General features: G+C 40.8%; 1 protein-coding gene across 1 annotated transcript; it reads left to right on the top strand.

The window, feature by feature from the left end:
- Positions 1-464: 464 nt before the first annotated feature.
- wscd1b (WSC domain containing 1b) lies at positions 465-15,870 on the top strand. The gene is made up of 9 exons (XM_063894567.1): positions 465-659; positions 1,658-2,263; positions 8,633-8,747; positions 10,106-10,290; positions 11,899-12,020; positions 12,772-12,946; positions 13,328-13,492; positions 13,588-13,788; positions 14,860-15,870. The coding sequence occupies exons 2-9, from the start codon at positions 1,873-1,875 to the stop codon at positions 15,210-15,212; spliced, it is 1,707 nt and encodes a 568-aa protein (XP_063750637.1). The 5' UTR covers positions 465-659; positions 1,658-1,872; the 3' UTR covers positions 15,213-15,870.
- Positions 15,871-16,315: the final 445 nt, after the last annotated feature.

Raw genomic sequence — 16,315 nt, 5'->3', positions numbered from 1 at the left:
ACCTCGAGACAAATGTGGTGTCAGTGAGATGCAGTTTGCATGCTGCTCGGGTATTTCTGAAGTGGTGTAGATGGGGGAGCGGGTTGGAGGTGGAGGGGGGGGGGGGGGGGGGGGGGGTGCGACACGGTGCATATAAAGCCGTGTGTCGTTAGGTAGTATAGTGAAGGCGCTGTTTATTATGTGGCCTGCTGGACACGACCCTTCCGTTTGCTCAGCAGAGGAGCTGTGACGCGTTGAGATCGCCAATGCAAATGAGACTGACTTCCCATCCTGCCCCCCCCCCCACACACACACACACACACACTCCCCCGCCCGGCTCTCTCTCACCACTCACACATCACACATTCTGCCTCCTTTATATCGCCGTGCCAGCCTTCCAGAGCAGTAGTGGCTGACTGAGAAGAGAGAGCGAGGGAGAGAGAGAGAGAGAGAGAGAGAGAGAGAGAGAGAGAGAGAGAGAGCGAGAGAGAGAGAGAGAGAGAGAGAGAGAGAGAGAGAGAGAGAGAGAGAGAGAGAGAGAGCTTATATAACACCAGCTCTGGGAAATGCTGGAGAGACCTTCACTGGACACTAAGCGGGGAAAACAGCCATCGTAACGGCGTAAACTGATCAGCGATCGATGCAAAAATGATGTAAAACCTCCCTCACCACGGCTGAAGGTAAGCTGCACGTTTAAACAGCCTCTACTGTAAATGGTGGAAGCGCAGTGAGGGTTTTTTAAGATGGAAGTCCTCCGATTTTTAAATAGGTGATGCGTTTTATTCTCGCAGCTTAGTTATTTCTCTTACAACACCGCATCGAAACAGAATCGTTTTGCGTACAAAAAAATGAGTTGAGCATATTTTGGTCACTCGAGCTTGGTCAGAGAGTCATTGTACAAACTGTTGCTTCTATCCTCGGGAGCACTACCGCACCCCTACTTTTTGGTGGGGATGGTGGTGGTAGGGGGGGTACAGTTGGGGACTGAAGACGAGAGGCCTGAGAGGAGAAGTGGAGCTGAAGGGCATGACGCTATGTGACGGACACCGACTCACCGGGGCTCTGGATATCACCATTGAGAAGCATATATGGTGTCACATGGGAACCTGTACAGGCTGGGAGTAAAATCAGCTGTATTGGGGAGGGGGGAGACCATGGTGACAGAGGAAGGGGTCAGAGCTGCACCCCCCTCTCTTGAGGCTTCATGAAACACTGCCAACATATCTCTCTGTGCATGTTTTTCTTTAATCACTCATTAATCTTTCCACAGATTGTCTGCTTAATCCTCATTTCATAAGCGCCCGTAATACGATTTCCTGACTGTGTTTTATCACATTATGTCATTTGACTATGATAACTGAGATTAAAGAATACATATTACTTGACTGTGCTGGAACGGAAAAAAATCCCTGTATTGAAAAGAGGATCCAGTTTGAAGCAGTATTAGTAAATGTTGGTGTCACCCCTTTTTAAAGTCAGCACACAGGCATAACAGGATTTATGGGAATTGTAGAACATAACTTAAGCAGTCTAAATTAAAGAAATGGCAGGAATGAAGCAATAAAGCAGCGGACTGTGTGGATAGAGTGCAAGCTGCTGCAATACAGAAACACAAGCCTATATGTTCACATCAACTGTGAATTTAATCCGCAATGCATTTTCTTTTTGTGTGCCTCAGCTTCTCCCCGAGGATCATCCTGGAGTCGGTGAACACGGCCTTGGATATTAAATCCTTCTCTGTTGTGACAGATCCATTGTTCTGCTGCTGCTGTTTGGACAATGAACAGCCAACACATCATTTCTTTACCAGATGCTGCAGGCCTTTCCCAGATTATGAAGTAGATCTCGTCACTCCTAATCCATGAAATGGCCTTTCACTGAGGCAAGAACAGGATGTTGGCGCCCCACTACAGACTGTACTGCCTGTTGAAGCGTGCTCAGATGCTGCTGCTCTGCCTTGGCATCGCCTACCTGATGGCAGGCAGCATCCTGCTCCTGCAGCGCTCCAGCATCAGAGTCTCCCAGCCCAACCTTGCCAGCCTGCCGCCTCTGCTGTCCCTCGTTGCCCCCCCCACCGCCCTCAGGACCGCTGGCCTAGGCATAAGGACGCGCTCCAGATGGGCCGCCGTTCAGCCCCAGTCCGGAGGGGGAGCCAAGGCCAGCAGACACTGGCCTGCTTCCCAGCGCTTGGGGGTCCAACACTTGCATCGGCGCTGGTTTCACAGTCTGCTGCCAGAGAGCCCAGAGCAGAGAGTCCCTCTACACAGGAACAGCAGACATAAAGGTACACATTAATTAATATATTCAAAAAACTATGCATATGTAGATGTTGAATGTCCTTACATGTTTATCAAATGATTAATTTAAGTAGGTCAGACAGTAAAAGCTGTGACGTCCATCTTAATCTTGAGGTGGCACCCCTGTTTTTGGATTGTAAACATGTTTTGACCACAGGCAAATATGTCCTAAGAGTCAGTTCAATCCAGAACTCAGGGTGATATGCACACATATAGGTTTCTGCTTTGTGTTCACATTGTTCCATTATCCAAGCCTTTTAATCAAATCTCCAGTGTTGTATGACATCTGTTTCAGTGTTGCAGTATCTGAATGTTTGTTTCCAGTCAATGCCTCAAAATAATGTTGATCACAATTCTGACCTTACAGATGTTTCTCTTTCAGTATACAATTTAAACTTAACAGTTCATATGAATAGTTAGACAGTGTCAACACATTGAGTAGAAACCATCCTGGGTTTAGTCCCAGTCTTAAATACTGTAACTTCATTAATATCACTGCAATGTTAACATGTCCACTGCCCATTACATTCCATATATAGATCCATCAGTGTACCACTGATATGTTAACCATTCTAAAGTGATAGTCAGGTGAATACTATTTTTAACCAGATGACCACTTGTGCTTTAACATTAGCTACTTTTGTGCTCATCTAAAAGTCAGGGAGGTTCACAAAATAAGGTGGTGAAAGAAACTCCCTCTGGATGGAACACAGGGATTCTAGCCTTTGCTGACCATTACACGCACAGAAACCTATATACTGCAACACACTACAGGACAGGAAAATGCCAATAAAGCACAATAGGGCCCCTTTAACATGATCAATTTGAAATACTGCGGGGGAAGGTAGGATATGTGGGATATATACTGATGAAGATGTGATTACTGAGACGCTGGTCTTTGTGGTGAATAATATAAGAAAAAGCAAATACACAATTTTATCTTCTATTTTGTGATTTACTTTTTTAGCTCAGGTGGCCTGGAGCTCTCTCTGCAGAGGGCTTCCGTGGCTCTCTCACAACAGCATCATTGACATTTATGAAGAGATAACCCTGAACATTTAGAAGAGGGTCATTATACATTTATACGACACTTGGGTGCTTTAGATCATGTTGCTGAGGGGTATTGCTCAACACTCCTCTGCAAAAAACAGAAGGAAAAACAGGCAAGCATCAAAGTATTTTTTGGGGTAATAAATTAGTATCTCTCATTAGTAATTTTGAATAAAGCCTCAGTTTAAGTCCTTTCTTGCACTCACTAACCATTTGTTCTTTGAACAGCTTCTTTGAACATACACTACAATACCCCTTAGTCACTAAAAAGGCTATAGAAAGAGGTGGGAGGAGTATTCAAATCTTGTACTTTAGTAAAAGTAGAAGTACTCAGATCTGGTACTGGAGTGCAGGAATACTCTGTTACAAGTAAAAGTCCTGCATTCAAAATCTTACTCAAGTAAAAGTTAAAAAGTACTCATTCTGCAGATTGGTCCATCTCAGAATAATGTATATATTATGTTTTGATTATAAGTATTGATGCATTAAAGTGTTATCAAAGGTGCAGCTAGTTTAATGACTTGGTATACTACAGGGTAGCTGGTGGTGATTTTACTCCAGGAGTAACTAAAGTCCGATCTAAGTGTTAATTATATTTCACATCATTAATCCAAATCTGCAAAGTAACTTAAGGTACAAAATAAATGTAGTGAAGTAAAACTACATGATTTACCTCTGCATTGAAGGGTAGTGGAAGTACCAAGTAGCAACATATTTAAATACTCAAGTAAAGTACAAGTACCTCAAAATTGTACTTCAGTACAGTATTTGAGTATACTTAGATACTTTACACCACTCAACTATATACAGTATTTATAGTATATATGATGTGGGCAGGAATGAGTTCTTGTTCAGTTACAGACATCTGGTTAAGGTTCCTTTTGAAAAGTATTTCCCATGAATCGAAAATAAATGACCCAGGTCTGCTATGCCACATGCACTGGAAAAGCAACAGTTTTGAAGAGTTCAGAGAAAATCACAAGAGGCCGCCTGTTGTGATATGATTCATATCCGTGGATTTACCAGATTTCAACTACTCTGATATAAATAAATAAACAGTTTAAAAACAAACCTCTACAGTAGCTTGCCATTGACATTCTCTCATTCCCACGTCACATTTCATTTGTTAATACCATGTGTCGAACGTTTGATGTCACTGTGAGCTTGCCAGGCAACCAGTGAAGAATTCACGAAGTCACTGCGCAGAGCTTAGAAATAGTCCAGCACATAAAACTCCATAATACCAGATCTAACCATGCAGAGCAGTGAGATACATTTTACAATGTCATGTGCTCTCTATTAACACTGTTAATAAATACCTATTAATATTTATTGGGAATTTTGTTTCTGCAATAACCCTATACACTGAAAAAACTGAAACGTTGACCAATAAGATTATTTTCATTATTAATATTGCTATCAACTAACCTAAAACAGTTATGTGAAATCTGTTGATATAGCTAATACATTTAATTATAGTAAACTTTCAGTTTTTTCAGTGTATTTATCGGCTGATGTATACTGCATGTCAGTACTTAGATAACTGTATGTGCCAATTTAACTGCCAGGCTCAACTCTGGACTACCGAAGGACTAAAAGAATGAAGAATAGTAAGATTTGAATTGACTATCATCATATACTTTGCAAAGCCTGCAGACATAATGCCTTAAGGTCTTTGGTTTAGTATAAAATCTTTGAAACTGTATTTTGCATTAACAACACACAGCCAGATGGAAACCTTTGCAAATGCATTGTCATATATTCATAGATCCATGAGCCCATTCACACATGTTATAACACTCATGAGAGGAGTGACACACTTTGTGTCTGCTGCTGGAAACTTTGTGCCTTGCAGGGATCAGTCCCGAATTCCTTGATATGTAAAGTACATATTACATGCCCAGAGATGTGAAGAGGGATCCGAACTAAGAAACATTCCAGTGGTTGCACAGTAGAAGCCACCCTTCTTTATTTTGTTATGGTTGTTTTTTTCTCTGCAGAGTTTTAGGTAGTCAGTAAGTGCAGGTGATTGGGTTTTAGACACGGGCGTAGTTTCCACTGGGAATTTCCCTCCACATTTCCCCTCATTTTATTGTTTCAGGTTTAATTCAGTAATAACAGAGGTCCCTCTGAATATGGTAACAGAGAGTTATAATACTATATTCTAACTACATGTTACTGTAGCTTATTCGTAATGGTTTTAGGGCTGTAAGCAACCTAAAGACAATACCCATAAACACTACTTAGGGCTGAAAAACAATCATGTCCATTTTTTTAAATTTTACAAAATCATTTCATCAACATTTTTCTTATACAGTATATTCTCCTATATGCTAGAATTCAGTTGGATTTTAAAGACATGAACACAAATGTATATATTAAAAATAATATGGGTTGTGGTAGGGTTACATACATTAACATGTTTAACATTCCCTCTTTATTTTTGTACTACTACTATTTTATGAAAGCAAAAACAATCTGTTTCATTTTTTGTTGAGATGATCCTCTCTCTGACCCAGCCTATCATGTGTTGAGGTCAATGTAAGAATAATTTAGACTTTTAACCTTCTGCAGCCCACTTTAATGGACACACACAGTGCACATGCTACTTGTCATTAGCCTTCTCCATCTACTCCTGTGGAAAAGAGTCAGCTCCAGAGCAGCCATCAGTCTCAGTGTTTAGGAAAGTGACACAGTGTCAGGTCTAAGTGTGGTCATTTCCATCATGTCTGGGACTTTGGGCTGCTTCCCTCCATTAACCCTCAGCGGCAGACGCCTGGAGCTTCTCCTTCACTTTGATTAAAGCAATGACCTGCCCCATTGGTTGGATGAGTTGTCGGGGGGCTCACCTTGGTGATGCCTCTTGAGAAGCTTCCTGCCACAGACCCCAGTAATTGATATATAAAATATATATTACATGCACAGATGTGCACAAATGTAGAACTAAGACTTTTTAAAGTGGTTGCACAGAAGAAGCCACCCTTTTTTATTTTGTTATGGTTGTTTTTTTCTCTGCAGAGATTTAGGTAGTCAGTAAGTGCAGGTGATTGGGTTTTAGACACGGGCGTAGTTTCCACTGGGAATTTCCCTCCACATTTCCCCTCTTTTTATTGTTTCAGGTTTGATTCAGTAATAACAGAGGTCCCTCTGAATATGGCAACAGAGAGTGCTAATACTATAGGCTAAATATATGTTACTGTAGCTTATTGGTAATGGTTTTTGAGTTGTAAGCAACATATTTGCATACTCTACTTAGGGCTGAAAAACAATCATGCCCGTGTTTTTTTTTGTTAAATAATTTATTCTCAACTTTTATACACAGTTAATATTCTCATCAAGAAATGCTAGAATTCACTTAAAGATTTGAATACAACATTATGTGTAAAAAAATAAAATGGGTAAGGGACAGACATTTAGATTTTCACCTAACATTTTGTCTTTCTTTTTTAATACTACTACTACTCAAATATTTTTATTTTTATTTCTCGAGGAGAAATAAAAATAAACTATTTTTATTTTTGTTCAGATGATTATATCTGACCCCTGCTTGGGTCCACCTACCATGTGTTCGGCTCACTGTAAGGATATTTTTGAACAGCAGTGAGACTGTTAACCTTCTCCAGCCCACTTTAATGGACACACACAGTGCACATGCTACTTGTCATTAGCTGGAGTCAGCTCCAGAGCAGCCATCAGTCTCAGTGTTTGGGAAAGCGACACAGTGTGAGGTCTAAGTGCAGTAATTTCCATCAAGTCTGGGACTTTGGGCAGCTTCCCTCCATTAACCCTCAGCTGCGGACGCCTGGAGCATCTCCTTCACTTTGATTAAAGCAATGACCTGCCCTGCTGGTTGGATGAGTTGTAGGGCAGCTTACCTTGGTGATGCATCTTGAGAAGCTTCCTGCAACAGACCTCTCAGTGCCTTCCAGCAGCAGCGGCTGTGTCCTCCGGTGTACGTATCCACAAACAAAATGGGCTCAACAATCTACAGCGGACTGTGGAGACTGATTGAATCACAAATTTGATTTGGTGATGCTCGGCATGCCAGAGATTTCATGTGTCCTTGCTCGTGTCCATCGTGCCTGTGCACCTTGCTGCCACATCTTACTGTGTCTCCGCCAACTCTTTAAAATCCTCGCCGGCCAGTTGGCATCAGTTCATTTTTATGCTAATAGCAGACATAGAAAACTGAACCTCAATGACCTTGAAGCCTTTAAAACATCTTTGAATACTAATCCATACCAAGGTTTGTGAAACAAACCTAAAAGCCATCATTTGGAAATTATCTTTATGCACACACTTGCCAAAAGAGACTTTATCCTGCCTGTTCACAAAATGCACTCAATGACAAAAACATCTAGCATGAAACCTAAAAATATAATATTCTCCGACCCAATGGACGAGATGTAAATTAATCTGCTACCAAGAAAGAAAGAAATGCGCTACCCTCCATAGAAGTGATATTTATGAAAAGAACTTTCATGTGTCAGCTGAGTTTATGTTGCAGTGTAGCAAAGACAAGGATAACATCAAAGACTGTGTTAAGGTGACATTTTATATGAAGCCGTAATCTTGTCAGCACATCATCATAGTTTATCGTCGCCTATTATGCATTTTATTTTTCTTTCCACAGGAGAGATTTTTATTCTAGTGCAAGAAAATACACTCCCAGGAAGATCAAAATAGAACATCAATGACACTAGATGGATAAAAAAGGCTTAGTCATGTTTTAAATAAGTTGGTTATTGTGGCTCGCAATACAAGCTGCTGTAAAATAAATAGTATAATAAGTAAATAGTAATAATGAATAGTAACTGTGAGCATATGTTGGCACTATTTGGTGATGTAGCTATTATTTTTTAATACTTTTTATTAATCGACTTAAAAGATTCACTTTGCTCAAAATAAATATAAACCCAGGTAAGTCACAACAAAGAAACCAAAAACAAACAAGAAAAAATAACAGAAAAACGTGAAAGATAAAGGAAAAACAAAATGTAAACAGTAATATATTTAAAGTACAATTACAGCTGATTACAAAGCAGAGATATGCAAACAGAGGGTTGGTAATGTGGAATATTATTAATTATTATAAGGAATTCCTCAAATTTGTATTTTTTTTGTAAATGTGATCAAAATAAGAAAAAATGTTGTCAATAGCTTTTTGTTTACTGACTAGTTTTAGGAAAACATGCTCTTGTAACATAAACGCACTTGAAAATTACACTTTGCCATTGTGAGGGCGCTGTCTGAATGCCTGTAGCTACAGGGAATTTCTCACTCAATCGTTTTTCTCTCACATACAGGAACCTACATTGGATGCTTTCTTCACAACGCCAGCGAACGAGCCCTGGGGGGGACCATGCTTTACGACCTGCGCAAAATGACCAGTTCTCTGTGTCAGGACACCTGCTCAGAAAGGTAATGCGTTTATGTGAAGGGACCACAGAAGGCCTGCTGTTTGAGTAAACGCTTTGGATCTCAGTCTCCTCGATGAATGCCTCCTGTGTGTGGAGCCAGCGGAGAGGCAGGTGGCTGAATGACAGTAAAAGATGAGGGGGTGGTGAGGGAGGGGGGTGGTGAAGAGCAGGCCAGGACAGAAGGCTTGATGTATTGCAGGAGAAGGAATGGGGGGGATGTATGCATGTGTTATAGAGCTGAATGAGCAGTTTGAGGATAAATCTGATATGTGCTTTCCTGTGGTGTGAATCCCTCCGCTTTGAAATGACCAAGAGCTGAAGGAAGCAAGGAGCGTTTTTAAAAAGCATTCTCAAGGAATGAACAGAAATGTTGACTTTAATTAAATGTACCATGTCAATAAATCTCACATAACTGTATTAGTTTAGTTGAAAGCAATAATAAAAAGTAAATAGGTTCAACTCAATACTATTGAGAAATGTGTTGACATTTAACTTAATATCAATGTTTCTGTTTTTTCAATGTGACCCACTTGAGTTATTCATGTTATATCTTAGCAGCAGTGGTGGAAAAAGTATTCAGATACTTAACTTGAGTAAAAGCACTAATACCACATTTTTACAAATATGTAAAATAAATGTAGTGGAGTAAAAAGTACAACACAAGTAGAAGTATAAAGTAGTATACAATGAAAATAGTCGGGTAAAGTACAAGTACCTTAAATGTTTGATTGCTTGAGTAAGTGCACTTAGTTACTTTCCACCACTGCGTAGCGGCACAGACGCAGTGTTTTCCCAGAGCAACGGAGGACAGATGGAAGCAGTCGTCGTCTCCCCCCCCCCCCCCCCATTCACATGGAAAGCAGTCATGCTCGTTACCTGAGTGGGCCAATTATCTCGATGAGTAAAAGTAAAAAGTCAAGGCAATTTATGAGGACGCTTCAAAAGACACATGTGAAAAGGTCAATTTTGATGAGTTCTCTGCCTTTCCGGAACGGGGTGAATGAAAAGAGAGGGTGAGTCACAGCAGCCTTGATATGTAAAGTACAGATCAGAGGTGACCGCAGTTCAGACGGAGATGGCAGCACTGTCGAATGAGTGGAAAAGCAGAAGCACTGATATCACGGGGGAAAGAACACACAATGGATTTAATGCTGGGGAATTTAAATTATACGTTTAAAATATAACTAACTAGATGACGTAGCCTGAGGGCAAAAATGTAGGTTAGGCATTGCCCTATGAGGAAAATAACTGATTCTGTGTGTGTGTGTGTGTGTGTGTGTGTGTGTGTGTGTGTGTGTGTGTGTGTGTGTGTGTGTGTGTGTGTGTGTGTGTGTGTGTGTGTGTGTGTGTGTGTGTTAGTGGGTACCAGTTTGCAGGTCTGGAGTACGGAGCTGAATGCCACTGCGGGAACCGGATCAGTAGCCAGCGGGCTCCGGAGGAGGACTGTAGTCTGGTGTGTCGGGGGGAGAGGGGGTCTCCCTGTGGAGGTGTGGGCCGACTCTCCATTTACAAGGTGGAGGAGCAGCTGCCAGGTCACAGAAAGTGTGAGTCACCGTACCTCAGGGGAGACAAGAACTTGCTATTTATTCTGTTTACAGCCAGAGAGCTGCTGACAAGAGAAGAAACAATACTGTAAGTCTTTAAACTGAAATCCTTAAAAGTAATAGATGTGTATGGAATGTGATCTTGGTAGAAAATGACACACTTTTCAAATAAATGTATAACAAGGTCTGGCCTAAAACAGTGTTGAAATAGAGATCATCGCTGGGTCATTGAACCCCCATTTCACACACACAGACACATCCTTAAACACACAAATCATTTTCAGCTTAATCATTGGAAGTTATGAGAAATAATGTATATAAACTGATATAATTCTCAGAAGGAAGGTACTCAAATAACATGGGCCTATTCTCAAATGTTTCCAGAAAAGGGAAACACTGTTTGTTGCTAGGCGGATTAGCAGGAGATAACTTCCCTTCTTCCAAAAATGCTGTACATCTGTCCATCACTGCTCTGACAGACTGATATGCAACTCATTCATCCGAGCTATCAGCACCAGTCTTAGTGTTATAATATATTAAGTATATATATATTATATATATACACTGCAGTCTTTATTGTACATTGCAATACCCTTGGTCTGTCCTCAAAACACCCCAGGATGCTGTAGCAGCCACTGCACTACATCGCTAAATGTGTTAATCCGTGGCTGAAAATAGTCCACAACAAATGGACGATTAATTTATATTTGAGTCTAATTTCTCGGAAAATCTCACACAGAGTTTTGGAAAATAATTTTCCCAAAACATTGCAACTGCTACTGAAATATTTGTCCTACATATGATTCAGTCCTCTTAAAGCCTTATACCAGCTCTATAGTGATGTTGGATTTTCTTGGATAACAAAATGGTCAGAATGTAAAGTAATTTAGCCAGGAGGACGAGCTGCTTATATGAGTGATGGGCTCTTTGCGTTGTTGTAGGGCCACTTCATAATTTAGGCTGATTAAACAGGTCAAGAGCAACTTCATTCTTGATTACTAACATTATTATAAGAATATTACTTTACTGTGGAGTTTTTAGACAGCGTTTCACATTGTTTACATGGTGCATGTCACAAATAGCTGTTATGCACCATGATTCAATCTACTGTTAATTTCCTTAGAAAGAACAACATACTTATCTCTAGAGTTATGTATTTGCCTTGGTAATCCACAACACAACATAAAAATAGCTAGGTGGTGATAACACTGATTATACATTCTTTTTCACAAACACTTTTGTTCTTTAAGCTATGCACCACATAATTGATGTTGGCAAGGTCAAATTCATCATAAAGGCTTCATACCATATACATTATTAATATTCATGATTGGAGGCTTCAGTGTCTCTGGAGATTTTCCGCTGAATGTATTATACACCAGATTCAGTTAAGTATGAAAATGTAATTAGAGCAGGGACACTTTGGGAAGGATTATTTAAATTCAGCCCTTATATAACTCTATTTTGAATAGAATTCACAATACATTGCTCAGTCAACCCTCGTGTTAATCAATATTTTCTATTGCTGGTCGATGCAGTTGAATCTACATATCTGTTATCCTGTTAAATGTGCAACCATTTGCTAATGTGTACTTTTCTGTTTTCCAGTCAGAAATGTTCACCACCGCGGATGCTTCAAGTTGCCGAACAGCACCATCAGCACATTCCCCATCTCCTCCTTCCAGCCCAACCTGACCACACAGTCCTGTGTGGAGACCTGCACAGATAAGGTGTGTATCAGTCCTCTAAAATAAAAGGACTGAACTGATCAGTTTATTGCACATAGCTTCCTGTAGTTTACCAGCGGTTCTCCACTTCAGTAGAGCAGACTCCCCAGATTAGAGAGCTGCCTCAGCTCCCAGGAGATCACTAGCATACTCCCTGGTTTTGCTGAATATTAACAGTTTAATGGGCCTCTAATGAGAAGTAGATCAGCTCTGAGATCTTTCTGGAAGCAGCTGTGTCTCCTCTGAAAACAGAAATGGCTGATAGAAATATTGCATCCATGCATGTATAAGGAAAACTGGATACAGCGTTGGGGATGGGGCCCTCATATTGTACTGTATGTTCGTGCTCAGTGGTGCATGAAGCCAAAAACGGCCTCACTCTTGAGAACAAAAAGTACCTGCATCCTCCTTGAATCTGGGCCCAGAGAGCATGCACTCCTGTGTTCTCCTCCAATCAAACCAAATAAATAAAGTCAAATAAATCCAGAGGGAAAATAACAGTGGAATTTGATTTTAGCTTAACAATTTAAAAATAATGATTTACAAGTCTTTCAGTGTAGTTTTGCTGTTCCTCAAAAAGAGACGCTGATTCATAGACGTCACTTTCCCAAGTTCATCAAGTGGTGACTTCATTGAGATTATTACCCAGAATGAGGTGTAAACAAAACTGAGGATGAAGTGATACAGATGTCCCCTATGAAATTGGCTGACACATTAGAATGCATTGTTAACTTTTTGTGTTTTTTGTTTGCAGGAGCTCCCACTGGCTGTGTTCAAGAAGCCCCACTGTTTCTGTACATGGACCTCCTCTCTGTTCAGTCTCAACCAGCAGTGTGTGGAGAACACTGGGCTAAACCACACCAGCAACTCCACACACACAGCAGCCCCTGAGCTCGACCACTACCAGGTCTATCACACACCTGTGCTCGGTGAGATATGTAGCAAGGTCTTGTTAAAATGCTTAATTCTGATTGGAAGAGGGAGATTGGAGAATGTTATAATTTCCTGCCGTTTCATTATTAAATACCAGCTGAGATCCCTCACCCTCTCCATTAATGTTGTGTTGTTTCCTTGGGGAAATAATTGCTCTTAAAGACAGTGTCACATCCCAAATTTAGATCAGATCCGAAACTCAACTCTGTCCCCATTTTTCACTTTTGCAACCATACTGCAATTTGTGCCTCATGACTCCTTAAGGGTCATTTTGAGAATTAGTCATTTTGTGCTTCCTGCATCATCACTATATTTTTTTGATCTGGTGCAGCTCTGCTTCCTTAACAGAGTAAAAGTGACAACCCATCTCCTTGTAGACTCCAGGTGCAAAGAGAGGATGTTTCTGCCTCAGAGATCCAGCTCCCTGGTGGCTCTCTCTAGTTTTCCTGGTGCAGGCAACACCTGGGTACGACACCTGATCGAGCTCGTGACTGGATACTACACTGGCAGCTTCTATTTTGACGGCACACTGTATAACAGAGGTGGGGCGCTCACTGTTCAAAGAGTGTTTGAGCGAGTGCTCGGTGAAATATGCCTCACAGCTGACCATTACTCATTTATTTATTCATGGCACCAGGTTTCAAAGGAGAGAAGGACTACTGGAAGAGCGGCCGCAGCATAAGTGTGAAGACCCACGAGAGCGGCCAGAAAGAGATTGAGATGTTCGATTCTGCCATCCTGCTGATTCGAAACCCTTACCGCTCCCTCATGGCTGAGTTCAACCGCAAGTGTGCCGGACATTTAGGACACGCCACAGACGCTCAGTGGAAAAGCAAAGGTAATCCGGACTGTATTACCTTTGCTTTCCCACTGAGCGTATATATTGTATATTGTAATATGAACAATCACAGTAAGTAGGTGATGAAATCATAGCTCTCTTAACTCTCTTTAATGCAACGAAAATTCAATTGGATATACATAACGACATACACTATGCACATTATGGTACCCACCACTAAGTACACAACGTCATACACTTTGTTCAATACGGCTCTACTGTAAGTATATTCTACAAAACAGTATGTACAAATTGCCATACACTACCTCCACAATACCATACATTAAATGCAATAAGCTTTATACCATGTACACTTAACATACACTATGTTCAATACAGCATACACTAAGCACACTACGCCCTACATTACATGGACAACTGCATACAGTATACGCCGTACACTAAACCATCACACTTTGTTTACCCAGTGTCCTCTGTAACGACAAACACAATAAAACCAGAACAATCTTGTCCTCTACTTACAATATGCCAAACACTTAATACACAAGACTATACACTATGTTCAATATGGCATACAGTAGGAAACTAGTCTATTAAATTTGTACACAATGCCATATACTATGACAGAAGCTTTAATTGCAACCAAAGCCAGGATCTATTAGGTTTGCACATTCTTACGTGATAACAGATATTACAGAACTTACATAATTTCCTGTAATTGACTCTTTGACAGTGTGACATCCAATTTCTCAGGAATTAAACAACGGTTATGTAACTGTTCGTTATCTACAGCTGGTGAACATGTTCTTGAACTTTCCTAAAACAATTGTTCCAAATGACACAATGGTGTACATGCTGAAGGGAATTTTGCAGAGATGGTAATTCATACAGTTCTATGTGTTGATTCAAAGTAACCATATAACATTTATATATACACCATACACTAGACCATACAATATAATAATACAATCCATACTTACACTACTATCTGCAGTGAAAACTAAAATAGAGTTAATGACCTGGTAACAAAATTTAGTAGAGTTTAGTCAAGCTAAAACCTGCAGTCTAACTTAGACATAAATGTCCTTATCGTTTCTCTTTCATTGGCAGAATGGCCAGAATTTGTCTCCAGTTACGCCCCCTGGTGGGCATCCCACGCTCTGAGCTGGCTGAAGTTTGGACGCCGCCTGTTGGTGGTGCACTATGAGGAGCTGCAGACGGCTCTTGTCCCTCAGCTCCATTTCATCACAGCCTTTCTAAACGTCTCCATGACTGAGGAGAGGCTGCTCTGCGCCCAGAGCAACCAGGATGGACACTTCAAACGTTCGGGGGGACAGAGACCCTCTTTTGACCCATACACTCCTGACATGAGAGAGATGATTGACCCCTTTATTCTTACCATTGACGAGGCGCTGAGGAGCAGGAACTTTAGCGGAGTCCCACAGGAATACCTCCCCAGATGATGATGTGAAAAGGTCATATACTTTGTCCTTCAAAAGACTGATCCAGGTGGGGTTGTGAGAGAGATGTTCCTCATGAGTATGGAGAACAGACCCACCCTGGCTGATGTAAGTGGACCACCTGACTCTTTGATAAGACAGACACACTGTGAATGGCTGTAGGGTCCTGCAGACACACTCGAGGTCATGCGGGGAAACATGACAAGTCCTTGTGAAAACCAACGGAATCAGTGATGAAAGCCCCTGTGCCAAGAGGGGCTCTCAGAGAGTCGTGAATAAGATGAATACTCAGAGAGGATTTGACATGATTTGTTGGCCTGCTGAATTGGGATTATCTGACAGTGCCCGACTGCACAAATGTGAGTTGGGTTAATCCAGGATGGACTTATTTTGATTGAAGAAGTCTTTCAGCCGCTCTTTTTAATTTTCACTTTGGGTGCATACTGTATTATATTTTTTAACATACACCCACATGAAAATCTGCTGGTTGCTACAGGTTTGAAGACACTGATGGATGTAAGCCTCACAGCTGCTACATGTGGTTGTAAGGACTCTCCATGCAACGGTTCATTGATATGTTGATCATAGTGAAACTGCTTTAAACTGTAAACTGCAGCTGGTTTTATGATTATTTTATTTCATTAAAAGCATTCCGTTTTAATTGATTGAAGTTCGCATTTCTTGGAATGTTTCACTTTAATGGACCAAGGTGATACAGTATTGCACTCATCCCTAACCCTAACCCCTGCGTCTCAACACGTGTGTATATTTAACGTTTAACAGTGAGGCAATTGCTACTATCAGTAGGTATGCATTGTAGTTTTGCAGACCTGCCACTTTAATTATTTCTAATATAAACTGAATAAATAGTGCCACCTGGAGGCTGAAGTGTAACATTGGCGTTGACATTATACTGAGGCCTTGACTAATCATCTTGTATTGTTTAATTGTATTTCAAAACAATAACAAATGACTACTCTAGTAATAACCTTGAACATTTTAGAGATTGTGTGTAATAGAATATATTTAGCAAATCAATAGAGCCTCTGCAACACAGAGACGTGTGACTGTATGATGGGAGACACAAGGTCAAGAACCATTTTTAA

This window comes from Eleginops maclovinus, chromosome 11 (genome assembly GCF_036324505.1).
Source record: "Eleginops maclovinus isolate JMC-PN-2008 ecotype Puerto Natales chromosome 11, JC_Emac_rtc_rv5, whole genome shotgun sequence".
NCBI lineage: Eukaryota > Metazoa > Chordata > Actinopteri > Perciformes > Eleginopidae > Eleginops > Eleginops maclovinus.
Note: the sequence above shows the minus strand (reverse complement) of the source record. Positions and strands in the feature narration are given on the sequence as shown.

Excerpts from the sequence above, each read along its gene's own strand:
- wscd1b (XM_063894567.1), top strand. The coding sequence starts at position 1,873 with ATGTTGGCGCCCCACTACAGACTGTACTGCCTGTTGAAGCGTGCTCAG. Across the intron at positions 8,748-10,105 it reads CAGGACACCTGCTCAGAAAG|TGGGTACCAGTTTGCAGGTC; the intron begins GTAATGCGTTTA and ends TGTGTGTGTTAG. Across the intron at positions 13,493-13,587 it reads CGGCACACTGTATAACAGAG|GTTTCAAAGGAGAGAAGGAC; the intron begins GTGGGGCGCTCA and ends TCATGGCACCAG.